The 27,909-nt window shown below is 36.7% G+C and overlaps 1 protein-coding gene across 1 annotated transcript; it reads left to right on the top strand.

Moving 5' to 3' along the window:
• The first annotated feature begins 124 nt into the window (after positions 1-124).
• Positions 125-27,643, top strand: KPNA3 (karyopherin subunit alpha 3). Its single transcript, XM_005420781.1, has 16 exons — positions 125-166; positions 8,212-8,301; positions 8,496-8,525; positions 8,610-8,662; positions 8,746-8,841; positions 10,850-10,935; positions 13,845-13,931; positions 14,336-14,505; positions 15,637-15,681; positions 18,169-18,300; positions 19,439-19,567; positions 21,210-21,314; positions 21,447-21,518; positions 21,625-21,787; positions 22,650-22,744; positions 25,072-27,643. The coding sequence occupies exons 1-16, from the start codon at positions 125-127 to the stop codon at positions 25,168-25,170; spliced, it is 1,494 nt and encodes a 497-aa protein (XP_005420838.1). The 3' UTR covers positions 25,171-27,643.
• The last annotated feature ends 266 nt before the right edge of the window (positions 27,644-27,909 follow it).

The raw sequence follows: 27,909 nt of genomic DNA, 5'->3' as shown, positions 1-27,909 counted from the left end.
AGTTATAAATTATGCATAGTTTTCCATGTTTTTTGATGAATAACTGCACTTTTTTACCTAGAAACAGCTGATTTCAAAACTGAATACTACTTTCTTGACATACTTTTTTTTTTTTTAACAGACTATGAGAAGACACAGAAATGAAGTTACAATTGAATTGCGGAAGGTGAGTCTGCTTTTCTTTATCAACTGTGTTACTTTGCTAAACATGCTCTGGTGTCTTAAATAAATATTCTTCCATAAGCTTTGCTTTAGAGCCCCAAACTTACATAGAAAAGGTCTAAATTTGTTAAATACTAACTGTGGATTCTAATTTATTTTTCTTCTCAAATTTGTGAAGCTCAGTACAACAGAACAGTACTGCTTTACTCCAGTGTGTCACTTGGAAATAATCCATATTCAGTTTCTGTACCCGTTATTACCGTGGAGCTCTCAGCTGTTCAAATGTTTAAAATCTCTGAATGGCAAAAGGGAGAGTTTAAGCATTTAGAAAGTGAGGTTGTTTATTTATCTCGTTTTCTGAAAATTATTGCTTCCATGCTGTAAAGGGAGTTAATTTGGGGGTCAGATTTTGGCTGTATTGGGTTAATGTCACTATGGCTGGGAAGATCATGAGTATGGGAGCTGATCTAGTTTACTACTCTGCCTAATTAGAGCATTCATTACAGCTTCATCTTCCGTAACTCGGCACCTCAAAGAGAAAGGGTAAACTTTTATTTGCTTTGAGGTACCTTCAGTGTATTTGAGGACTTCATACTGGCCCCTTGCCTTTATCCTGTTGAGACAGCTTCAGTTCTTCACCCTTTTCTTGACCATTCTCTTTCCTAGATTTGACTTGTTGCTGCTTCTTAGATCCAATTTGCCTGTATTTTTCTGGAAGTGTGGAAATCTGAAAGGATGCAGACTGCAGCTGAGTTTTAAATGGAATAGTGAAAACCAGTTCCTGAAACTGTATTGCTCTTTATACTAAGTATGTTGTTGACAGGCACACAGTCTGTGTATGCTTTGTACACTTCTTAGAGTACCCCAAAGCAAATGTAGTTATTTGTTTTGTTTGCATAGTTGAATAAATGCAGATTTCTTTTTTACAATTGACTTCTGTCTCCTGAATTGCATCTGCTTTTTCCAGGCTTTCCCATTCTGTTCCCCAGTATGTTTCCAGGCTTCTCCAGCTTGGTATAACCTGTATTTTCTATTATTTTCATTAATGACCTGATAAGTATTTGGTTTGAATATTCTCAGTATAGCCCAAGCTCCTTTTGGTCTCCCATTTGATGTTTATCTCCAGTTTGCCAGTTGAATCCTTGACAGTTTGAGTAGTCCTTGCTTAGAAGTGCACACTCATCGAATTCTATCTTCTTTTTTCATTATTTGCAAACTGAGAAGACAAAATCCTTACTGAAATCAAAGTGAAGGGTTTGTAAATAGAAACTATGTTGATAGAAATTAGCTTGACTTGTTTTTGAGAAATTTTGTCTGCACTTATCACCTGATTGTGTAGGACCAACCAAAAAATCTTGTACTAGTATTTTCCTGGGATCCTTCTGTTCCTCTTGGAAAAAGGGACTTGGTTTTTTCAGGTGTTCTTGAAACACTTCTCTATCTCATTACAATATAAACTATAAACATTTCTAAGATTCATCCTGAGACTATAATAATTAGTCAAAGAAATCTAATTTGACCCAGATGACTGGAAGATGATCAGCAGTGGAAGTTTATGTTGACATGTTGGAGGCCCTCTTTGTCCAGTAACGGTGTAAAACTTGCTGTGTGACTGTGAAATCTGTACTGGGAAAAGTCATTCATAGCATTTGAGCAGCCTGTGCCTGCTAGCAAAGCAAACCTGTAAAAGATGGCTTAACTAATGCAGCATATCCTTATACATCTTATTAAAATGAGATGGAATGTGAGGATTCCTGTGCAATCTTAGGAGAGAGCTTTGCAGTGCAAAGTGAGAGTTTTAATTTTAAATTAATTCTTATAATTGGTTTTTGTAACAGGTCACAATTTCAAGGCCAGTTTATTACAGCAGCGTGGTGGGGAGCAACTCAGACACTTAAGGCAAGCTATTATCCTGTGTGGAAGGAATCCAGCATGTGCCAGTAATATGTGAGTGAAAATGAGGAGGAAGCCTATGAGCTGCCAGTGACTTCTCACTGAAAACTGCACATGCGAAGATCAGTTACACATTAGAGGAGAAGCCTGAGCGCTGGATGTAGGTCAGACTGTAAATCAAGAGTGAACAGCAGCTGCAGCACTCATAAATGCAGGAATTGATGTTCTTGAGTGTTGGTTAAACATCTTCACTGCAGAGACCAGAAAAAATCTGCTTTAATAATAAATTCAGTGTGTGTCGACTCAGCTGGTGCTGGTGGGCAACTGGTTTGCAGTGGGAACTCTGTGGCAGATGAGATTCTGTACCATTGCTTCTGGTACAGAATTGAGACTGAAATGTTAAGGGATATGTTTTATCAAGTTCCAGCCGTGGAAAGGATAAGTTGTAATATCATTGCTTCAGTCTTTACAGTTAACACTGCTGCTCTAGCACGAGTATGCCAAAATCAAGAAATTTTTGGCATGACCTTAGTAATCCACTGATGCCTCTTCAAAGGAAAGGGATGTCTTCTCTTCATCCCAGCTACCCAGATGCTGCATGTACACCTGGCTTTGAAGAAAAGAGACAAATTGAGTGTATTCTTGATCTGTACAGTTGAAGCACTACACAGTCATGGGTTTGTCTTTTGAATCAATGTGGATATAAATATTAAATGAATGGATCTAATGAAATTGCTCACATCTCTCTTTAGTAAGATGGAATAAATAAAAAATCATGGCTTTGAACAGTAGTAAACAATTTCTGCATGCATCAGTGTGAGATGTTTATTCTCTTGAAATTACAGACATCAAGGTGCATTTGCAACACATTCTGTGTTTCAAGAATATATTATCTCTATTCACTGTCTTCACACCACAGCTCTTACTCAGGAAGAAACTATTTTTTCCCCTGCATTTTATTTCTCAATCACTTATTATTTGTTTAGGAATTTAATTGACAAAGATTAGCAAAGCCATCTGACATGAAAAGGTAGCGGTAGTCTGGCAGATTCCAGGTTGAGGCATGGGTTGGCATCATGAGTCAGTCAGATGACACTCCCCAGGGTCAGGTGCCCTTTTACTGATTCCATATTGGCTTTGTGTTCTATGCATTTTGAGAATGGATCTACTACATTTTTGGAAAGATAGTCTTGGTCTCTGATTATATTGTTTGTACAGCAACAGCTCTGAGAGCTTAAACAATAGCCATCTCTCTTTCCTGACAGATAACGGTGTCAGTTTTGACACTGTAAGAGTCAGGTGATAGAGACTGCATCAGGATGTAGAATATAAAGCTCTTCAGTGCAGTGTCTTGGTGAAGTCTGATTTAGAGTGTTTATCACTTGGTTTCAGCATCCCAGAAACCTGAAGGCTGCTCTGTTAGTAACAGGGATCCTGGAATTAATTGGCTTAGTCTGTTAGTCTCAATCTAGAGGGGCATGGTGGATGAACAGTGGTTAAATTCAGTTTAAGGTTCTATATCTAAATGAATCCTGTAACTCCATTGCTCTGAGATATCCTTTGATTCTGGGTGCTTGGCTTTCTCTGAAGATGAAGTTTGTCTTGGGCCACTTGTGTGCCTAAAGAAAGGTAGTCCTTAGCTGGGTCAATGATGTGGTCATTGAGTTAGAGGTCACCCTTCAAAGGAAGCCTTAGCACTCCTAACTTCAGCAGAAACACAGGATACTGTCCTGCTAACTGGAATCCTAAGAACTTCCATGATCTCTCACAAGGTTTATTTTTGGCTTTCTTGGCAAACTCAGCTGCCTCTGAGAGTTCACAGACATGAGCACGTGAAAGCTGTAATTGCCAATTAAGTTTGGTGGAGGGCTAAGCAATTATTTGCTACATAAGTGGTGGATTAAAGAGTCATGGGCATATGTCTTTTTTTACTGCTTTCCCCGGCATACTGTCCTTGTTTCTACTCTGATCTTAAATAAGATTGCTTATGTCCATGATAGCTCCTAAATAAAGTAGAAGACTGTTTGAATAAAGGAATGTGTCTTTTATGTTGCTGGGAGTGCTAGGGTGGAAAAAAATCTTTTTCTGATTCTCGGTAAGTCTGAAACTCCAAAAGCAAAAGAAAATACTTAGTTTCAGGACAGTAAAACTTGTATCAGTTAAGTGTCTTTTCCAGTTCAGTGTGTATGTATAGCTTTTCGTTCGCTATAAAGAACGTATTTTAGTACATAATATAAGTCTGGCAGTTTGAAGAATGACTACAATGACAGGGACACTGAAGCACTATTAGTATGTGCTTCCCTGTCAAGTGTTAGTAGCACAAATTCTTAGAAAAGAATTTGCGTTTACCCTGCCTCAACTGATTCATTAAAAAAAATTAGCCTAAGAGGAAAATTACATTCCTAGTGGATTCTTTTAGAGGCTTAGTTGAAAAGGGCTATGAAGAAATTCTGTGGAGATTTGCTTGAATCCATTTGAGTGAGATCTTGGTGTTCCCTGACTTAAGAGGTCTCAATCTTTGCAGTCCATGCTTAGGCCATACACTGGTATCTACTTCTTTTTAGTCAATTTGTTCCTTTTCTGAGACAGATGAGCACTAACCAAACAGGAACATTATGATAGCTCTCTCTTGTCACAAAGGTGAATTAGCAGAACTCAAATGTAGAGAAGTTGCCTACCTCTTCTAACTGTGTATCTGTAGCTAAATCTTTATCTGAAGAAGAATCTTGGAATCTGACTTGGGCTCACTGGGCTTAAAAGGGATATCCAGAAAACCTGAATCTACCTCCATCGCTGGCTTGAACCCTTAGTCTCTCCTTGGATGTAATTGCAGGGGCAGGAGCTGCTTGTTGTCATCTGTGAGTGTATATAATACTGGCTAGCATTAGGAACTCTGGTTTCTAATGTTGAAATGTTCTTGAAGTTCTGCTTTTTGTCCTCAGAAGACTCAATCATAATTATGTTAACTTTTGTGCCTCAAGAACTTCTCGTGGCTACTGAGCTCCTACTAAACTTTCCCCTGACCTGAAGAAACATTTTGTAATGGTATTTGTTACCTGCAGGCAGAGATTTTCTTGTTAATTTCTTTTCCCTTTTAATCTTGGAACCTCACAACAGCTGATACTCTTCAGAGCTTTCCTGCATGTCCAGTGATGAAAAATATGTAGAAATTCATATTTGACACCTTTCCCAGTTCTTTAGAGCATCCCATTGGCCATGTCCCCTAGTACTAAGTTCAGTGTAGCACAGAGCTTTTAGGATGTTCCCTTTACCCACAAGGAGTCTTCTGTTAAATCATGTTTTTGAACATTTGAAACTTCCTTGCATTAGTCTATATTTTTTTTAATCCTGTGGCCATCTTCCAAGAAGATAAACAGAAGAAGTACCAGGATCTGCAGGACTTGAATACTTCCTGTTCATGCAACTTGACCATCCCACTGTCAGTGAAGCAAATGATGGGCATCTGTCATAAAAACTGGACAAGAAAATGCACTCCTGGTATCATTACTGTTATCTGTTCGTTTGGCACGTTTGCCAATGCCCTTTGTAGGCTGCTGTAGTGAGATCTCTACCAGAATGCTGGCAATACTTAGAACCAGCAGTCAGCACCTGTTTATGAGCTTCTGTACTTACTGTACATTGTACACATAGTTCAGGCAGTGTTGAGGATCTTCTCTTTAGGAGACCTGCTGTGTTTTGTTTGTGACAAGGTTTTACCCTTCATCAGAATTCTACTCTGATGCTTCTGCCTTTGAAAGGACTCTCTCACCAGGCTTTGAACAGGACTGCTGTATCCAGGTATGTTCATGTGTCTTCATTTTCACCGCAGGAGCCTTCAGAAGGGGCCAGTGCTTTGATTTAGGCAAAACTTTTTTGAGTGTGCTACAATATGTCCAAAAACAGGCGTTTTAAAGCCATGGCAGGCTGCAAATTATCTTCTTTTACCTTCTGTAGGAGTGATTGGCCTGTCAAATTACTGGAGAGAGCATTTTGGTTGTCTAGGGATTGGACACTTGCAGATGGACAACGATATTTCAAATGGTCTTAGAGACACTGTTTAGAACTGAAAGGTTTCATGAACACTGACTTTATAAGAAATGCTAATTAGAATAGAAACTTTTAGTACTTCTCAGTAAGTACTAGCCTCTCTGCCTCAGGCTGATGTGGAAACTCTTCTATATTGGTCCTGACAGTTGTTTTTCAACTCAGCCACCTGCAAACAGTGAGTAGCTACAGGAACATTGTCGCTCCTTCTTTCTTTCCTTGGCTGAGGTACTTTTTTCCTGGAGCCTATCACACCATATGACTGATGGCCTGAAGACATTGCCTGCACTCACAGAAATTGTGGCGTTATTCTGTGGTCAGTTACATCCTGTGAAGTTTCTTTCTCTCTCTTGAGAGGGTATAATATCTTGGCCTTAGAATATGGACTGTTTCTCGTACTTGTTTTGGTTAAGGTTAACAGTAGGAGGCATTCTGGGAGGTATGCTCATGATGCTGAAGGATTGGATAGTTGTGTGTGCAGGTATAGAAGGCTTACTGGAATAGGAGAGGCTCTTGTTCAGCTCAGTGACTGGTGTGGGAAAATTAGGAATTAGGAACTCCAGTTTACATACATTCACTACACTGCAGGTCTTTCTGGTGAGCCCATCAGTTAATGTGTTCCTGCCTGATGCACTTCATCTGCATACACTGCTTTCTTGGTGCTCAGCTGCCTGCTCCTTCCCATCTTCCTTCTCTGCAGATCTACCTGCCAACAAGCTGCCTGTGGTGCTTGTCTGTACTGATGTGATGTGCTCCATGTATGCAGCCGTTACTGCACGGCTCTGGAGCCAGTCTAGGTGGCCTTGTGCACTCTTTGAGGATCTAGTTTCTCTTCTTACAACTTGACTAAAATTAAACTATGCTAAGTCTGTGGGATGTTGTCTTCTGCATTAAAGGGTTATTCTCATGCTTGTTTGTAGTTCTAGATTTGTTTTATCTGAAAAGAAAAATATATTGACTGGGAGGATTTCAAACTTGTTTTAAGTTATTTCTAAGATGTCTGAAAGGTAAACAAGTCCCAGAAATTTTGGACCCGGAATTGCTGTTTTTAATAACATAAAATAAAATATTGGGGACCCGTCAACACATCATCCTGTTTAGAGGTTTTTTTAGATATTACAAACAGGGTGTGGTATAATAAAATCTCTATGAGTACTGTGGTTATCAGATAATTGGAGACTGAAAAGCCTGCCTTTCCTTGCTAGTACACTAGATTTCTCCTAGATGTTAGAGCTAGCTCTTACTCTTTTTCAAGATTTTGCATCATTAAAGAATTAAATCTTAATTAACTTATAAAACAACCAAAACCAAATATAAAAAGGTGTTCAGATATATGTACTGTATCATCATCTTCCATTGCCCCTTCTGTCTTTGTACCTCTAGACATACCAAACAAAATATTAAGTCTAAAATTTAGAAGAGATAATTTCATAGTTTTGGTATAATACTTTTAATACATTTTAGATTTGTTAAAAAGTGTAAATAATTGATGAATTGTTTTCTTTCTTTTTAAATTACTGTTTTATGTCTTCAAATTCATCAAATTAAGAATATTAAAATGAAATGTTAAATGGGTATTTTACCACTGAAAAGATAATTTTATTCTTTTGTAATTCCTTAAAGGAACTAAGACTGGAGGGTGTCTTGTTTTTTGTCAGAAATAAGGCTAATAGCATGAGTGGGAAATACTGCAAGTGCCAGAGTGCATGGAGCATGCTACTTTTACACAGAAAATGCAAATAGATGTGACCAGGGAGCTTCAAAACAAGGTTTAGCTGAAAAATAATCTTTCAGTGAAAAAGAATTTCTGTTACGTGTGGCTAAATGTTAATATCATGCAGAGCTATGAGTATTGTGAATGCCTTTTAGAAAACTGATCCCCAGAGTGTGAGTTTTAATTAATTCAAATGTCATGGATTGTTGTAGATCTGTCTGATTAGCAAGCTGCCAGATTATTACAGCTAAGATACTGCAAATTCTATTTGCAGTTACAAATGCCTTTAAAAAAAAGCAACCTTATCTATACTTAAATGTTGAAAGGGTCCATTGTGCATCACCACCCTGTACTAATAAGCATTAAAAGTGGCTTTATTTTTTGTCATTTCTTTACAGAACAAAAGAGATGAACATCTTTTGAAAAAAAGAAATGTTCCTCAAGAGGAAAGCTTAGAAGATTCTGATGTTGATGCTGACTTCAAAGCAGTAAGTTCCTTGATTCTGGAATTATTTTTACAACTTTGGTGGTGTAACTAAACAATATATTATGTTATCTTGCAGTTATTTGAAAGTAAATTTATTAACTGATACACTGTTAAAATAAGTTTTCTTGTATTAAATGTTTAAGAAGGTTATAATTTGTCAGCAAAATTACTAAAACTTTTTTTTTTCTTTTCAAGCAAAATGTAACACTAGAAGCTATACTGCAGGTATGTTACATTTAACTCTTTTAACTAGAAGGGTGTGTTCTGTGCATTTTTAATTTTTACTGTGTTTTTAATTTTTTTTTTCAGAATGCCACAAGTGATAACCCAGTGATCCAACTCAGTGCTGTCCAAGCTGCAAGGTAAAATAAATAAAGATAGAGAAACATAATTTATATATGGTTTTTGTTATAAAAGTTACTTACTTTTACTTTCAATTTCACAGAAAACTCCTATCCAGTGACAGAAATCCACCTATTGATGACTTAATAAAATCTGGAATTTTACCAATTCTGGTAAAATGCCTAGAAAGGGATGATAAGTAAGTATTCTTTTAAAAATCTTCACTGTTACTAGAAATTTACATTAAGAAAAAAATGATTATTTGAAACAAAACTGAGGATTCCAGCACCATAGAATCTGACACAGTGGATCACATTCCATGGTGATAAATTACAAGTTCTCCAGGAATATTTATTCTGCCACTAGTGTGTTTGAGCATATCCAAGTAATGGAGAAAATCTTACTACATTTCTCACTGGGTTTGAATATTTCAGCATTTTACTAGCTTTTTTTGAGAAACCTGCCACAGTCTTGTGTGTATTTGTGTGAACGCAGAGAACATGCCTGGTTGTGAACAGGGGATTTTTGCAGAATACATTTGTCTTTTCCATTAAGATTATTAGCTGAAGTTTCTGGTTTCTTCACTGCAAGGTGTGTTTCCTTCTGGCTCTCTGCTGCTCTCTTATGTGATGGTAGAACATGGTGAGCATGCTCTCTAAGTCTATTGAAAAATAAAGATCTTCAGTAAAGAACGTAGAGAACACTGAGCATATAGCTGCAGGCATTTAATGACATGTAAGAAACAAAACATGCCATATTCAACAAATCTTGAGCCCCTGATTTGGATAGATAGGGATTAACACAATTGAGGTAAATTTTTTAGCCTGTCTTTGATCTCAGGCAGACATGAATGTATTTATAGTATTTCCATTTTCAATGTTATTTCTGCAGCTATGAGAGCTAGGAACTTCAAAAATATGTTGTGGTATTTTTGGTATATTTTGATGGCTGCAAAACTACGAACTGTGAGTAGGTTTTTTTCTGAGCTTGTTTAACAAAACAGTTGCTTAGAAGGCAGCTGACAATAACATTCAAATCAGGAAAGAATTTTAAAATGGGTCATGAACACTTGTCTGCTCTAGAAGTAAATGGTTCAGTGCTTTGAAAATTCTTTTTAATTTTAATCTTCTAGTTTTTGTATGATTTACCCTTGTAAATATTTAATAAGTCTTTCAAAATTGAACTCAATGTTTTTTTAAGCAGTCCTTTTAATCGTGATTGCTATATAATATTTAGCAGAGTTAAACTCTGAAAAGACTTTGCATAACAAATCATTAAAGCTGTTGTTCATGTTATACTTGAAAGCTTATCATGAGAGAAAGAAAAAAGGGACTAACCTAAAACTAGAGTTTTAATACACTTGATCCTAAAATTTAAAGGTTTATAGGTAGCTGCAGATAGGTGTGATTTGTTTTTACCTCCTTTTTAATTCTTCCCATCCCAAATAAAACCTCAAATTGCTTTGGAAATTAATACACACAAAAAAAAATTAAAAGAAGCAGGTATTTAAAACTATATATAAAACATGACTGATAAAGACACAAAACCCATGGAAATGAAAGTCAGCTGACAGTAAATATTATCTGTTCTTCCTGAATCCAGACACTTACAGTTGTGCTAATGACCATGGGCTGTAAACTCTTTTGTAGCTTGTAGAACTCTTAACTTAAGCAGCAGTTTTCATGCAAACGGTTTTACTAAATGCTGTTGGCACAGACAGCAGTTGACAGACATCTTGGAAGAGATGTTGTCTCAGCTTTCATGACATTTGTAACTAATTTTATCTGTATTTAATAAGACAGATGTGATGCTGTCTTTTCATACTGATTGTAGATATTCTGCCTGTCAGTGATGGTGCAGAAAAATGTCTGTATGCAAGTGTACCAGCTTGCACTTGATCTGGAATGTAATGGTGGAAGAATCAAGTTTAATTGGTTGTTTGGTTGGAGTTTTTTTGTTACAAATATTAATTCAGAGTGATGGATGGTTTACAACAGGTCACAGAATGCAAGATCTCTTTTTTTCTTACAGCTTTTCCCCTGAAAAGTCCAGGCTTAGATGTTGGAGTTTTTTAAATGTTAGCCCAGTGGTACTGCCTAAATGTAGAGTATTTCTTATGGATACAGCTAGCAATATTGAAATGAACCATAAAATAGTCTTCAGATGATATATCAACTTATAACTAGTATAAAATTCTTTCATTACAGTCCTTCATTACAATTTGAAGCTGCCTGGGCATTGACTAACATAGCATCAGGCACTTCTGCACAGACTCAAGCTGTTGTACAGTCAAGTAAGTATTACAACTTTGTTTTTTTGGGGGAGGAGGCAGTGGGGGTGGATATTGTGGGAAAAAGAAAGTATTTGGATAACAAATGACGTTTCTCATCAATACCATTAAAGTAATAAATACATGCTTGTCCTGAAGATTTCTGAAAGATTTCTACATTTGCTCTTGAACATAAATCTGCTTGTCACTAACAATTAATGTTAAGGATGCCAGACAGGATTTCCCATAAAGGAGACAGAGAGTGACAGATGACACAATAACTATGACAAAAATCTAAGTCCTTTCTCGTTCTTGGTTTGGTTTCTGAAATCATGTACCATTAATTGCTCTGTGGCTAACACTTAATTAATTCTTTCTGCCTCAAATTGTGTTCAAAAATCTTATTAAAGTTGTTAAATATATAGTTATGTAAGGTTGCACATTTAAATACATTGTTAAGAAAAATACCATCCTTTTCTTGTCTGTATGATTAGTATCTCCTATACCCACAAGTTTGTTAAGCTGCTTTCATTTCTTGTTTAACCAGACAGTGAGAAAGGAAAGAAACTCTAAAGTCAAATAAAGATAAATTAATCAAATAATTTTTTCAGGATTATATCTATAGCTTTTATGGATCAACATACTTATCTTAAAACAATCACCTTTGTGCTAAATAGAATATGTTGTCATAAAACACTAGATTATAGATAAGCAAATATATAATAAGCTATCTTGACTTACTCATATTCTTATTTTTATATGGGAAAGTGGTGACTTAGTTGTTTGAATTTTTTTTACTGTGTGAACCTGCCTTTCAAATTAAAATGCTGGTTTATATGTTTTCATGGGTAAGAAAATAACAATTAGATTCTGTATATTTAAGATATTGGAGCAATATTATTGTTATTGTTGTTATTGTTACTATTATTATTATCCAAAATAAGATTTGGATAAAATTATCTTACCAAAAAGAGCTTTGGATAAAAATCCAAAGGCATTGAAACAAAAAAATCAACATCTTGAATTTGCTTCAAAAATTTCTGATGTGATTTGGGCACCTCTGTTTTTAGATTGCTTTTGTGGTGTCTAAGTATCTTTGAAAATCTACTCCCAAGTTTTTTCTTCCTTCTCAACTTGTTCTTTGGTTAGTCATTGTTTTCTTTCTTTTTCATGTTCCACAATGTTGTCCTGTTTGAGTGAAGCTAACAGAAAGGATGTTTGTAGTATTAGCTTTGCAGGAAAAAATCTCAAAGTAAAAATTAAAAGTAGAATAAAAGTATGTACAGCACAACTAAAAGCATTATTGTTACCTGAACAATTACTAGAAGTTCAAGTTGGGACATGTTTATCCCAAAATCTGTTTAGTTAATGCTTGAGAAGAAGAAAATGTGCTAAATGACTTCAGAGAATCAAAAAGCATTTTACTCATGAAGAGAAAACAGATGAAGTTTAGTCTGAAAGTCTTGCTGCTTTGACTGGGAAATGACCAAGGGAAAACAGTCTCCCAGCTCTTCTCCCTTGAGATAAGGAAGGGTTTGAGGAAACAAAGCAATAGGCCCTTGCAGCTACAGAAGAGGCTGATGCAGCCTTAATACAAAAGAAGGCATCCTCCTGCAGTCAGGAGGGACAGATGGTACTTGGAAGGCCCAGCAAAAGAGAAGTACTATATGCACAGAACAGCTCCTGGCAGAAGCCAGTTTGGAGCAGGAATAATTAATTTTTTGAGAGTGCTAGGTCAGGTACCTTCAACTGAGTGCTATTATGAAATAACTTCATTCCTGGTTTTGAAAGCATACCAGGATTGCAGTGTAATATAAACTACAGAGTTGACCCTCTTCTCCAAAAGATGTTGAATGCATGTATGGCTGAATTGTAATCTCAGTAATTGCTGAGAAGGAAGCTAAAATATTCCACTTGAGCTAATGGAAGTGGGGTGATTTTGTTACAAGAGTGAGTGTTCTTAAGCAACAGTGCATTGCTGTCCCTGCTTGTCAGTTATAGGCAATGGCTGAATCACTCCTCTGGGGTGGGCAGGGAATTTTAGGTTGTCTTTGTTCTTCATGGGTCGGTATTTTTCAGGAAAATATATCAGAGTTTTTTGGCTTATTATCACTTTACATTATCAACACAATATTGATTCACAGTTGCTCACAAACTGTGTTGCACTTTTAAAAAATTTGTGAAGCTATTTCTGCAAGAAAAATACTCTTTAACGGTATATAAATTGATCTAGTTAATTCAGACTATAGGATGAGTATGATCATAAATAGATTTTAAAAAGTGCTGCAAGAGTTACTGTGTTCCAAACAGTATGGCTTGTCTGAAGGAAAGCAGTGCATGGGGATAGTAGTGGGATGGTTACTTAGCTCTATCAAATGTATTTAATTCCACAGAGAATAATATCTAAAATCAGTATCACTTTCTTAATTTGGTACGTTGCTGGCATTATATAAGAGCAAATTAAAACGTGTCTTGGGCCTGGCAGATGGATGTAAATCTTCACTGCATATGGAAACTAACTATAGCCACCTCTTGGGAGGAAGCTGTTTTCTTAAAGTCAAGATATGAAGCACGTTTGCATAAGTGAGCATGTCATTTTGCTTGGTATGTGTTGTGATCCTGGATAACTGGAAAATCAGAATTACGAGGACATGAAACCTCAGGCCTGCATACTTGAGGGTCTGCCTATCTGCTTTGAGAATCATGGGGAAATGTTTAAATGTGGGGAGCGTTGTGGATTAATAATTCTGTTCTTAAGTCTATTTTTCCCTTCTCCGGATATATAGAGAAATGTTCAGCTCAGGATTTTTGCACCCTTCATAATATAAACATTTATAAGGCATGTTGGAGAATGTGTTTTGTGTAAATTAGTGAACATGTTGCTCATATACCAAGATTCAGCATTAAACAGATCTAATCTTTGCATTCTGCAGATGCAGTACCCCTCTTCTTGAGACTACTTCATTCACCACACCAGAATGTTTGTGAGCAAGCTGTCTGGGCTCTCGGAAACATTATAGGTAACTTGTTGTTTTAATGATTTGAATTCAGGGAACATTTCATTTTAGAACTTGACTTTTTGAACATTGGCATTATCATAAGAGACTATGTTTCCTCTGAATTCTGTGTCTTGATACAATTTTTTGAACGTATCTAATATGGCCAGAATTACATATGTACCTCCTGGGCTTTTTTCTAAATGATAGTATCACTTGCTCTGCAAAATACTAACAGGATAAATTTTATGTTTCCTAAAATATACATACATAACTTTACATATGTATATTTAATTAAATATGACCTTTTAGTAGTAGATTATTGGTGAGGAAACATAGAATTTCAGTATCCCAACATGTCATTGCATACATTTCAAGATTTTCCATTTTTAATGTAATTTCTTTTGCAACAATTTTCATTTCTGTAGGTGATGGTCCTCAGTGTAGAGATTATGTCATATCACTGGGAGTTGTCAAACCTCTTCTGTCCTTCATCAATCCCTCCATTCCCATCACCTTCCTTCGGAACGTCACATGGGTCATTGTAAATCTCTGCAGGAATAAGGACCCCCCACCGCCTATGGAGACAGTTCAGGAGGTAAATAAAGAATTATGAGACAGATAATGTTTTATACTCTGGGCTGCAGGCCAAATGTTTTACATTGTCATACTATAAATTTTTGCATGTTTTTTGTCACTGCACATGTGTTGCGCCACTCTATCATACATTAGATGAAATAATTTGACCAATTTGGTGGTTCTTGCTACAGATGTAATAAAGGTATTTGTAACATCTGAAACTGAGTAAGACTAAAGTGATGAGCTATACAACAAAAAAATTAACATACTAGAAAGTATTAAAATACTCAGCATTACATGTTTTCACTAAAAATAAAAAGGCCACAATATGATTTTGTACATAGAAGAATTCAGATGTAATTATTTTCAGCAAGAGGAAGCGTAAATAAACAGTGACATGTAGTACTGTTTGTGTTTCCACTCAGTGTGCGCATGCAGTCAATGCCAAGTCCCAACCTGAGCAGAAATCCTGAAAATCCTTTTAAACTGGTGAACAGAGCAAATGCTCAGTTTATAATGTTGGCACAGTTAGTAAAATTGAGCTATTTGACTAGAACTGTAATTGTAAGTAAAGTTCTTGATTTTAAGATAAATTCAAAAGTGTAGATACAGTTTTTGAAGGCATGTGAAGTATGTTACTGTTAACAGCTAAACTTTAATGACATTTTAAGAATGAAGCAGAGAAACAAGGAAACTTTTGCAAGTAATGCTTTACTAAATAAAGCACTCTGTTCAAAGCAGTTTTATCACAGCCCAGTTTTATATTTTCTCCATTTGTGATTATAAAAAATTAAACTTTAATCCAGGAGGTTTATATATTGATATTTGGCTAATAATTTTTGTGTGTGATAATTAAGCTTTTAAAATATCAGCAGGGTATCCTTATGTATCCTCTGTTATTTGCTTGTTTTCTCTCAAAATACAGCCTACATTCTGTGTCTGGAATCTAGTACTGTCTCATATTTTCAGAAATTTGAAATACAGATAATACAGGTATTTTTATACATACTTTGAGGGAATGACCAGCTACTGGAAAGTATGTGATTACAATATACTAAAGTAGACTCTAAGCTTTGTGATTGCAATACTTGGATTCATAATTTTACCACCAGTTTTGTTCTACTGTAATGACTGATGAACTTCTTTTCAGATTTTGCCAGCATTGTGTGTTCTCATTTACCATACAGATATAAACGTAAGTAATTTCTAAAGTTTTAGATATTTAGATTCTTTGTTTTCTCTAGAAAGATAATGCTGCAGGATTTTCTTAAAGTAGTAAACTTGGATTTGTGTGTTAATTTATGTATAATTAAATCATAAATGCATAATTAAATATGAAGACTAATGTGATTGTAGCCATTCAGAGCATGAAAAAGAAAATGCAAATACTATTTCTGAAATACCTTTTGTAGAAGATGGCATTTTTTATCCTATACATTTGAAATAGCTTTAAAAATCCTATCTTTAATTGAGCACTAGAAAATTAAAGTGTCAGCTTTACCATCAGCTGCACTTTAATTCTGCCCCAGTTTATAATTTTGCCTAGATGATATGTAATAGGTGTAAAGAAATTAGATGTAATTCTGTATATCAGTCCAGTAAAATATTGTGATCATAAGGGTAAACCTGACTTCTGTAACTTGTTGGGTGCCTGACTTTGCAACGTTTAATTAAAGAAATCACGTATTAAAATATATTTAAACAAACAGCTATAAACTATTGTTTTGTGGCACCTTTGACAACCTTCATGTTTTTAATACTAAACCTTCAGTACTTCCCATATTCCTGAATCGTGAGTTTGCCTGTGTTTTTCCAAGTAATGTCCTAGGGAGTGGATTTACCTCATGAAGCCTTATATATTGGGACTTTAGAACAGAGATCTGTGTAACTGACAGATGTTGAGCTGTTTTTCTCCTCCTTCTATCAGGACTTTGTAATCCCTGTACTGATCCTTTAGTTTAGGGAAGAAGGAATTGAACCCTTGTGTTGGGTTTGGGGATAAAATAAAGCATGAGATCAGTGGGACTGTCATTTGTTAGTTCAACGCTCTAGTAGCAGTGTTTCTGCTGCTTTTTTAATGGTGAAGTGGGCTTGCCTCCACAAAATATTTGTACAGTTTAAGCTGGGATTTTGCCAGGGTTTTCCCAGTGTAATGTGAGTGGGAGACAGCACATGGTGACTTTCCAATGAGTAATTTGGACAAAGCTGAACAGAATTCACTGCAAAACCAAATACACTTCTAACCTGTAGGCTCTTTTTCTCTGCCAAATTTTAAAGCTTTTTGCAAGCAATGATTGTATGAGAGCTTATTGATGTAGGTATGAGACTGTGATGCCAGGTTTTGACTGATCTCAATTAGGGTGTGTGTCATTTTGATCCTGAGAGTCAGGTGCTAGTTTGGAGGTACCAGTCTGGTCCCAGCCTCTCCATACTGGAGCAGCAAACGTATCTTTGGAGATGAGTCAGTGATGCAGGTAGGTCAGCCCACAGTCCTGTGAGCACTTCTGGCGGCTGCTGCTCTCGTCACCAGCAGGGCTGTGGGGCAGCAAACTGGTGAGGCACCATCTCTCACTGCTTCTGCTGCCAGAGTGGCTCCACTGCAGCACAGGAGGTGAGGGCAGCAGCAGGCTGTGGCAGGAAAGCCTTTGGGCTGTGCTGGCTAGCATCCAGAGCTGGGTGGCTGCAGCTGGGTCAGGACTGTGAAGTCCTTCCCGTGCTCTAGTACTGCAATATTCAGCTGTTCTCCCAGCTGGAAATTGTAAATGGCTGTTTTAAAAGTAGGCTAGATCTAGCTACCTCAACAGATTGTCCTTAGTAGGGTCCAAATTTCTTTTCCTGCAGTTCCTAACATCATCTCTATGTAATGTGATATCCCTCTCTGCTGGCTTTATTTCTGCTTCAGGTATTACCTTTCAATGACTAACTTTTTTACCTGTCTATTTTTGAGGGCTTTCTAATCATCCTTGTCAAGTCATCAGTGACTTTTTTTTTCTTTTAAGATTCTCAGATGGCCCTGCATGATAGGCATTTCTCTGTGGGTTTTGCTTTGCTTGAACACTTCAACAGTTGCCACATTACAATAGTTGCCAGTCCTTTAGTTGGTATGAGAACTCCTTTCCTTTGCTGCTTTTTATTCTTAATATGAAGGCAGGAAAAGGCATACATCCAGACTTGTTTGCAGTTTCACTTCAGAACTGCATTATGGATCAGAAATGCTAAGATGTCCAATGGATTAGAGACTTAAGGGAATTTATGTATTCTGTAATCATAAGATAGCACAGCTGACAAATTACAGCTATGCTAAAGAAGCTGTATTGGTATTTTCTTCAGAAAGTTACTAGCACAACTACTTACCTGAGCCGGTTGTCTATCTTGGAAATGCAAATCAAACCCAACAGTTTACCTTTGTGTGATGATGTATGCTGTCACTTTATGCACCAACATACAGAACGTACAGAAATTACTCTGATAGAACAAATGGCCCTGGTTTTCATAGTTGTACATAATAATCTAACATATTACTGATTAGGTCTTATCACAATCATGTTTAAGTTTTTCCTATAACTAAATTGCATGTTTTCCCCTCTCCACCACAGATAGTAGAATGTTGTTCACTAAATTAAGACTTCATTATACAGATTTTTCTGTTCAATGTGTAAACCATATTCTCTCCAATTTGTAGATTCTTGTGGACACCGTTTGGGCTTTGTCCTACTTAACAGATGGTGGAAATGAGCAGATACAAATGGTGATTGATTCGGGAGTTGTACCTTTTCTGGTTCCCCTTCTGAGTCATCAGGAGGTTAAAGTTCAAGTAAGTCTGATTCAGTTGTGTTTGAATAGTCCTTTGTATGCTGTTTGCTAAAAAAAATGTACCTTACAGTATTTATTAGTGGAGTTAGTGAGATGAACATTTATAGCTACATTTTGCGTAGGTAAAATGAAGAAAAAATATTACCTACACTGGGGAAAAATGTTAAAAAGAAAGAAAACTCAAGCAAAACAGTACTAACCCAGATTTAAGTAGTGATAGGTTAAACATTAACTTCTGTTATGTGATTCTTAGGGGTGCCTTCCTTTTGTAGTCCTAAAATATTTAATGACAATAGATTTTATGTTTTCCAGAATTCAAGTAATATGCACTTTTTCTGGTGCTGCATACATGGTTGTGCATGTTCTATCTGAATAGTTCATGGAAATCAGTATTTTGGAACCTTTAGAGTATGGAAATATTTCTGAATGCTGAGTCATTTTAGTAAAGTAAATTTGTAATTAACTGTGAAAGGTTAACTGAGCTTACTTGATTAATTTTAAAGACAATGTGAAACTAAAAGCTAGTTAATGTGTACTGGGTTTTTTATGACCCATCTGCTGTAATACGGAAATCTTCTGTATATCTGTGCATTTGACACATTTGTTTAGTTTGTACTTTGGATGAGATTTGGCTCTCTGGAAATTTGTCAGACTAGTTCACTTAATGGAAGAAGTCTCTCCAGTATTCTGTCACTTGTAAAGCACTTACTGACCAATACATAAAGTCCATTTCTAAAATCATCTGAGACTCAATAAGTAGTTGTGAGATTTTGAATGCCATAGTGGGGAGCTGAATGGAAAAGTGAGCAACCTCAGCAGACATAGAGCCTAGAAGCTGTTGTTGGAGTTGTAACACAGATCAGGTACATGATGACTAATCTTACAAGGTTTTAATATTCTTTTAATTTCTAATCTTTGCACTTTTTGAGTTGAGCTGCAGTGCGTTTATTTTGTGATGTACTGTGTCTTTTGATGAACCAGTATCCATTTTTCTGATGTAGCTCAGAGGATGAAGTGCTAAATTGTATTTTGCAAAGTGTTTTTATAAAGAGATATCTTAAAATGCTCTTTGTTATAGTGTAAGTAACAGCAATGTCTTTAACATGCAATTTTTTTTCCTTCCCACTTTGGATATTCAGACAGCAGCACTGAGAGCAGTAGGCAACATAGTAACTGGTACTGATGAGCAGACACAAGTTGTTCTCAATTGTGATGTTTTGTCTTATTTCCCACATCTCCTGACGCATCCAAAAGAGAAGATAAACAAGGTATGATTTGTTTCTTCCTAACTTAGTATTTTTTTTAAGAAATAAAACAGTAGCCTGTGGAATATTACAGAAGAATTTCCTACAGCTGTTATTTCCGGCATGTGAGCAATTTTGTATAAAGATGCAGCCTTTAAGGCTGATGCTTAATTAGGACTGAAACCAAACAGCCATAGTGAGTATCGATGCATTGGTGTTGATGCCTCATGCTTTCTGGGAGGACTGAAGGGTTTTGCTTTGGAGTGAGATACTTTTTCTTTTCATTTGCAAAGTGAATAACTGGCTAACTTCAGTTACGGTTCTTCATAATTTTATTTGAGTCCAGTGAGTTGCATAAGACCAATGCAGTTTTCCCACTTCACCTTTTCATAGTGAAGTTTGTTCACTTGTTCATCTTCAGGGAAGGGGGGTGTATCACTTTTCTTCCCTGAAAATTGTCTCTGCATTTCATCTCCTTCCTTTTGGCAGAAATAACTTCACTGCTGCAAGGCTTGGGTGGAATACGGAAAGTTTGATGAAAGTGATTAGTGCCTCCTTTTTCAGAGCTGTATTTCATGTTATTTTGAGTTTTTAAGTCATTGTGCCGTCTTCCATTGCAGAGATGGTCTGGCTGAGGAGAAACTTTTTTGTTTTGATTATGTAATTCCCCCATGTAGTGTATCATTGAGGAGAAATCTATTTGTGAGGAATAGGGCCTGTTTCTTCAGGCTCTGTCAGCTGTGAAGATCTCTGAAGAAGTTATCTTTGACAGTCAGACTGATGTGATTTATTTTTGCCTGCCCTCTAAACTCTCACAAAAGAGTGATGAAGAGCTCTTTTGAAGGCCAGGGAATTATTTTTGTACCAAAAAAAATCCAGAAAAGCTTTGAGTTTTGTTTCAAGTCTATATTGTGAGAGGCAAATAGAAATAAAATATTTGTCCCTAAAAAAGTGGAAACCCATGGGTTTTTTTCCTGCAGTGCTTCATAATTGCTTTCTTGCCACATCTTTTACTTAAGATTGGAACCTTTTGAAGATGTTCTGGATTGTCATGACAAGTATCTCCCTTTGTAACTGGGAGTTTATAACTGTCATCAGATAGGTGGTAGCTATGTGGATGAACCTCCTGAAGGAGTAACTGCTGAGCAAAGTCACAGGACAGTGTCATGTGTGACACTTGAATGAGATTTGTGGACACCACTTCATGTTACACAAAGAAAATGGGAGGTGGAGTCTTCCTTTTATCATATTAGCTGTCAGTATCATATGAGCTGTCAGTAGTAGGATTACAGACAAGTCCTTTTTTTTTTCTGATGCTTTACCAGTTTTCCTATTTTCCTCATAAAACTGATTGAAAGATTAAAGCCTGTCTGTGAGTCCAGCAGTGCAAAGTGGATATAAGGCATACATCTCCTGATGTATGGAGACACTTTTTTTGTGAGAATCTGGCCCTGTGGATCAATCATTAATTTTACATTGATTCCCTGCTATCTCTTACAGGGCAATAAAAGTTTGTGTGCTAGAAGTGCTACTGAGGAGGAGGGGGCCTGTTTAGTGATTGCTCATTGTATGATTTTAGGTTTTGAGATGGTCAGGTTTGGTTCTTTTTTTCATCAACTGACTAGTTTTTAAAAGTGCTTTGCTTTTTTGCTTTATCCCATTGTAGGAAGCAGTTTGGTTCCTTTCCAATATCACAGCAGGAAACCAGCAACAAGTTCAGGCTGTAATAGATGCTGGGCTAATCCCCATGATCATACACCAGCTGGCTAAGGTCAGTCAAGCTATCAGCTATGCAAGTTGTCATCCTCTTTTTATAAATCTGACATGAGGAGTTTGTGATTTTTAATAAGTTTGACAGATGTTTCCATGCTGATTTTAATGAGCTATTAATTTTATTTTTCAGGGGGACTTCGGGACACAAAAGGAAGCTGCTTGGGCAATTAGCAATTTGACGATAAGTGGGAGAAAAGATCAGGTATATGTAGCGGGATTTCAAGCTGTCACTAAAATGTTGCGTATGCAGCCATTTATGGAAGAAGCACAATGTTGAATATTTTTTTTTTTTGTTTTTAATTATTTAGGTTGAATACCTTGTACAACAAAATGTAATCCCACCGTTCTGCAATCTACTCTCAGTAAAGGATTCTCAAGTGGTGCAGGTGGTGCTGGATGGCCTGAAAAACATCCTCATAATGGCTGGTGATGAGGCTAGCACAATAGCTGAAATTATAGAAGAGTGTGGAGGTAAGAGCTTATTAGGTTTTAAAAAATTTAATTGGCTGGATGTTATTCTGTCTTCCCCTCGCTGCTGTTGATGTTTACTGTAGTGTTATTTAACATGGGCTATTTGAGTAAACAAGGGAGACTTTTAAATGAGAGACATTGCCTTTTTTTTTCTCTTTATTTCAGTTTGGAGATAGCTGTATAGATGCAATTGTTGAAGGAACTTTCTGTAGCATAGGTATTTTTTAGGTTTCAATGAGAATTGTAACTCTTTTCATTTGATAATTGCACATACTTTGTCCTGTGGTAAAACACACAATTCTCGCTCTAGTTCATTGCCCTGCAAGCAGTTTTAGGATCATAATTTCATTACAGAGCAAAGGAGGATGAGGAGTCTTTCCAATATCACAATCCAAGTTGTAGTACCTGCTAATTAATCTATTATAATAAAGAGATACTGAAGAACATAATGCACTAGAAGCTTTTCCTTTGTGTTATTCCATATCCAGTTTGAAAATGAGACTAGTCTTTTAGCTGCTTTGTCACCTTACTGTTTTAAACTTGCAGCCAACACACAAACGTAGCCACTTCTTTTTGGGGATCCATAGAAAGCACAGCAACTAACCCAAAAGTTATGTAGTAGACAGACGTTTTAAAAAATAAAGAGTTTTATCTGAACAAAGAGAAGACTCCATTATCCATTGCTCATAAAATGGAATATTCCCTGGCATATAAAGTTCACAAACTACTTCTCTTTCCTCTTAGAGACAAAGATAGCTGCTGTGTAGATCATATTTTCAAACTGAGCTACATCTTATTTTTTTAAGTAGTCGGTAACTCTGGTTTAATCTTACAAAACTCTTCTCCATTTTCTTTTATTCAGGATTAGAGAAAATCGAAGCTTTGCAACAGCACGAGAATGAAGACATTTATAAACTAGCATTTGAAATTATAGATCAATATTTCTCTGGTGATGATGTAAGTATGCTAAAGATGGAGAAGTATATGCATTGTGCTCTTAGCTCAGTAAGTACATTGTCACTGTTCCTCAGCTCCAGTGGTCACAAACATACATAATCTCCCAAGTCAGTTTTCCTTGTTCAGTAGAGTTTCCCTCAATTTAAAATCTTTGAAGAGTTTCTCAATACCAGGACTTTTCTTCAACAAAATCTAAAGGACTACTCTAGTTTTGCCTAACAAATTGATCAATGCTCACTTAATTTTGTTAGGTTGATGTGTGATTACTTGTGATTAGAATCTAAACAGTTCTCTGGCTCTCCTTTTTATTTTGTCATACATCACTTTTTGAAAGGGGCAGCGGATCCTTGCTTTCAGAAAAATGCTTCTATTTCAACTCTGTATTTACTCAGTCTGGATTCTGCAGTGAAGAGAGTCATAAAAACTATTAACACTTTCTGCAGCTGTTTGATCTAGACCATCCAGTATTTCGTTGCACCCAGGTTAGGTGTTTTGACCCTCTGGTTCTAGCTCCTCCTGCTCCTGGCTGCTTGTAAGTTCCTGAGGAGCACTTCAACATGCAGTTTGAAGACAAATTACCTTTTCTAGGCTTTGCAGGGTGTCTGTAGTTCTACAGCCTAGTAGCCTATGTTTTCAGTACTTCTCTTAAATTGAACTCTCTAAATGCCAGCTCTAACTCCAGGATTCAATAATTTTCAATTCATGGGCCCATTATATGATTGGGAAGTTAGTCACCAGAGGTTAAGATATGTGAGAAGTTCCCTATGCCTGTAGTGATTCTGTGAGTAGTGTCCTAGAGTCTCCACAGAGACTCTAAAACTTCTGTATCTAACTGAAGAGCACAGTCTGGTTGATGTGGGTGGAAAATATCCCTGTTGAGGTTAGTACTCCCTTTTGTGCCTTTACTTTTTACATTAATACAATTTAATCTGTGCCTGATCGGCTGAATATGCCTGCTTTACTCAAGAGCAGGACTTGCCTTCAGATTATGATGTTGTTACTATGTTTTCTGGAGCTTCTGAAACTCAGAATTGTAGGAATTCCAGAATTGCTCCAGGGAGACAAGAAATTGGTTATGGTAGCCTGATTGGCAGTGTTATGATGGACTGTCCAGGGGTGTTCTTGCCTTCTGTTACTTCAGGAGCTTCTGTATTCTCATGAGATGTTGCTGGCTGCTTGATGTCCCTTAATTGCTAATCCCATCTGTTCCTTTGCTGAGCCCTGTAAAGTGCCCAGCCTGTACTTTAGGACTAGCACCACCAGCTTCCTGACTTCAGTTTTGCATGTTAAAGGCAAGTCAGCTTAGGTGGGGTTACTTTGTAGTGTCCCTGCAGAAGGCAGAAGTGCTAATTTATCAAGACATAAACATTTTGTGAAACATTCTGAAACCAGACTCAGTCTTCATGTGGGCGTGACGTGCAGATTGTTGTGGTCACCAAAGGCCTCAGTCTCTCCCCCCCGATTTAGACAGTGTCACCCAAAGTCAAGAGAAAGATTTTAGATGAGTCAGTTCTGATGTGTGCTCTACTGCAAGGCCAGGTCTCAGAAAGCTGTTCAGACCCCCCACACAAGGGCTATTTCCTGCTTCAGAATGATGCATGATCTCAAATGAAGTTCAGAGAGCAGCGCAGCTGGTGATTTGCAGGAGGATGGGTAGGGTTTGAAGTTGTGCATTTTGTTGTTGCTGACCATGTTATTTGCTATTTCTTGAGGCTGTAAATACCAAATTCTTAACAGCTCAGAGGAAGCTGGGTGAAGTTGGCTGCTGATGCCTTTCACTCTGTATCCATAGGGCAATGAAGTACTGTTGATGTAAAACCAAATTCAGATTGTGCCTATGAGACTGCTCTGAAATGAGTTCCAAATCCTTCAAATTCTGATAGGAGATACTAAGTCTTTTAAGCTTTATGTAAGTATTTCTATCAGCTGCTGATAGAAATATATTTTCATGTTGAAAGAAAATGGGAGAAAATACAAAACTAATTTTGGAATCCACAACTACTGATTAGCCAGCTCCAGAAGTACTAAAAATTGGCACTGAAAATTAAACTACATAGCTGAAACAGCAACTGCTTTGACCAAACACCAGCACTGGCCCTAAATTACCATTACAATTTTCTGTTTCCCTAATGGTATTAGAACAGAGTTGATGTGTTGTTCTTTTTAAACATATTTGGGGAATTTAATTGGAAAAAACAGATCTAATTTTACTGCAATAATACTTACTAAAAAAAAAAAAAACCATGAATGTTTGTGAATATCTTCTCCGTGTACCCAGTGATGCAGGAAATCGGCCTCTCATGTGTTTATGCTGTTGTGTTTTGTAGATCGATGAAGACCCCAGTCTCATTCCTGAAGCCACTCAAGGAGGTACTTACAACTTCGACCCAACAGCCAACCTTCAAACAAAAGAATTTAATTTTTAAGTTCAAAAAAAGTGCAGCTTCTCTCGTCCCACACCAGTACGAAGCACCACCAGATGGCTACCAAGTGAAGAAACAAAAGGCTCCAAGACACACATGCCTCTTCGTTTTGATGCTTCTAAAGCAAGCCATGTATTGGTCACTTTGCAGTTGCCAAACATCACTATCACATGGACTGTAAATGCATATGCATGATCTCTTAAACTGTTTCAGAATTCTTTTTAACAGTCCCAACTACCTTTTTTTTGCCTTCTTCCTGGTGCCACATGCTGACAACCGCAATCTGCAGTTTTGTTAAGAATATTCCATAGTGGTGGCACATTGGCTTTCCACGGAAAAGTAGCTTCTTTGGAAAATGGTGCGCTGTAGATCAAGACACTTTGGTATGATGCATACATTTTGGAAGACTTTACAGGGGCCCAGTTTGCTCTGAGCCTCCATCATCGTCCTCCACAAACATATTTTCATAAACTTTATGTGGAAGAATAGATTCAAAAACACAAGCCAAATGAATTTCATTGGTGAAACTGAAATAAAAGTAACTTATAGAAACACAACACTTGGCAATTGATTAAACACTTAAGTTTAAAAGAAACAAAAAACTACTTCAGCTATCAGTAATTGATGTGTGTTCATTAACTGCCTCAGAAACCAGGGTTGGAGAATGAACTGTAGATTTGGACTGGTAAAGCTTTTGCCATTATACCTAATTTTTGAGAACAGCGAGCCCTATTTGACCACTCACTTCAGCCTGTGTGTTCCTGCTGTTTTGAAGTAATCAAATGCTGTGCATGGTATTTTACCTGAGCTACAACCTGTTATGGACTTGAACTTCTGTTTAAGCTGAAAGCAAGAGTCCCAGACTGTAGAAAAAAATTCTGTCCAAAAATGTATTAGTTAAAAAGAATCTTGCTTTCAACTTTCAGTAGTCAATATCTTCTGTTTTAAATTGATAATTGGATATGGTTGATTTATATTGGGTTTAAACTGTGGAGCTTTCATGTTTACTGTAATTTAGTCTTAAACTATTTTTTACTTAGTAACCAGTGCTTATGATGATGTGGTTGGCAACAAACCAGCAACTACTTAGAAGCGTCATAAAAGCTTCATTCTTGGAGTGTTGGAAGAATAATTCACAAGTTAGTCTCAAATCTTATTCATGTGATTAAAAACATACAAACTGGTTGATGTGTGAGGCTGTATCGAAGCTGCCGTTACTCAGCGCAAACCTGATGTGCAGCGCACATTAAGTAACTTTCAATAGGGTATGTGAAGTCATTGCTTTTGGAAAATCGCCTGACCCAGTCACTCTCAAAGGGATTTTGGTATTGCTGGGGCAAAGATCGGTAATTTTGAAATTCTGTAAGCTATCACACAAACTGGTTTTGTTGCTGTTGTTTACTGGGTGTAATTTCCCAATGCATTGATGTGAAGGGATAGAAAAATCTAAACTAATTTAGTTATTGGATGTGGGTTGTATTTACTGTGATGAAGATAAGGACAGATGCCATCAGAGCTTTGTGGATCAGCTGTTTTTCCACTGATGAACAACACATAGCAGGTGTGCATTCATTAAATATATATCTGCCAAGGTGGAGCCACTTTAAAGAGTGAGTTGTCTTGTATCTCAGCTGGATACAAGCGTATGTTTAAACTGCAAGATTTTTACTTGCTAGATAATCTGTTTTAATATAGTGGTTTGGCCTCTGATTATTTATAGGTTTTATAAATTTTAGAATCAATTTCTCTTTAAGGTGGCTCAGATTTTTCAACTCTTGTGCACATAAAATTGAGTTGAAGTTCATTGTGCCTTTTTTCTTTTCCCAGAAGTTGAGTTGAAGCTTCATATGGTAACTGCATCCTATTCACACACTATAGTCTAAAATCTTGAAACTGTGTGGTGTTCGCTAAAAAACTAAACAATAAAAAGTCAAAGTTAGGTAAGGTCACAAAGATTTTGTGAAATTAGAGTTCCAGCAGATGTTATTGTGAACAAATATTTCCCCCTTCTAATTCAGTCTAGTCTCCTGTACGCCATATAGACTGATGCATACCTGGGTCAGCCTATGCTCACTGTTGTTCTAGAGATTACATACAAATTGATGCTGAAACAACAGTTTCCCTCTACTGTCAAGATTTGATCCTTTTCTTGCACTCAATGCATTACAATAAAAGTGAACATCGGAGAACTGGGTAAGGCAGGTCAAAGTGCTTGCTCAGTTCTGTCTGCTGTGACCTTATCAGCTTTTGATTGGGATTGCACCATTTCATAGTTAATAAAGGAAACAAAGTATATTGCTGCACTTTTACGTTTTCAGAACAGTGTTTAAAATTGCATTGTTTTTATTATTTTTTTAAACTATCAGTTAAAATAGACTAAAACGTTCTTTCAAAGAGGCATCTAAATGTGTTCCTAATTTTGTATATGGGCTTAGGTTTTGTAACCAATAAAAAGCTGCTATCAAATACTATAAAACATTCAAGAACTTATTTTGAAGGTTACGGAACTGCTTAGTCTTCATGGATTGACTTAGGGGTTTTTGTCTTTGACTAGATATTAGTTAGCAGAACTCCGCATCAAAGTTTGAAGTATGTTACAAGTATGAATAAAGCAAGCTAATGCAGTCATCTCTGAAACTTTGGATACGGAGTTTTATACTTTGTATGGAGATGTTTCCCAGGTGTGTAGAGGGGCCCCTGGTAAGTGGGCTGAAGCTGTCCAAGTAATTATTGAAATAGTGA

This window comes from Geospiza fortis, unplaced genomic scaffold (assembly GCF_000277835.1).
Source record: "Geospiza fortis unplaced genomic scaffold, GeoFor_1.0 scaffold194, whole genome shotgun sequence".
Taxonomy (NCBI): Eukaryota; Metazoa; Chordata; class Aves; order Passeriformes; family Thraupidae; genus Geospiza; species Geospiza fortis.
This window is presented reverse-complemented; position numbering and strand designations above follow the sequence as displayed.

Bases quoted from the DNA above. Each gene is read 5' to 3' on its own strand.
- KPNA3 (XM_005420781.1), top strand. From the start codon at position 125: ATGAGAAGACACAGAAATGAAGTTACAATTGAATTGCGGAAG. The intron at 8,663-8,745 runs GTAAAATAAATA...TCAATTTCACAG, and splicing joins AGTGCTGTCCAAGCTGCAAG to AAAACTCCTATCCAGTGACA. The intron at 15,682-18,168 runs GTAAGTAATTTC...TCCAATTTGTAG, and splicing joins TTTACCATACAGATATAAAC to ATTCTTGTGGACACCGTTTG.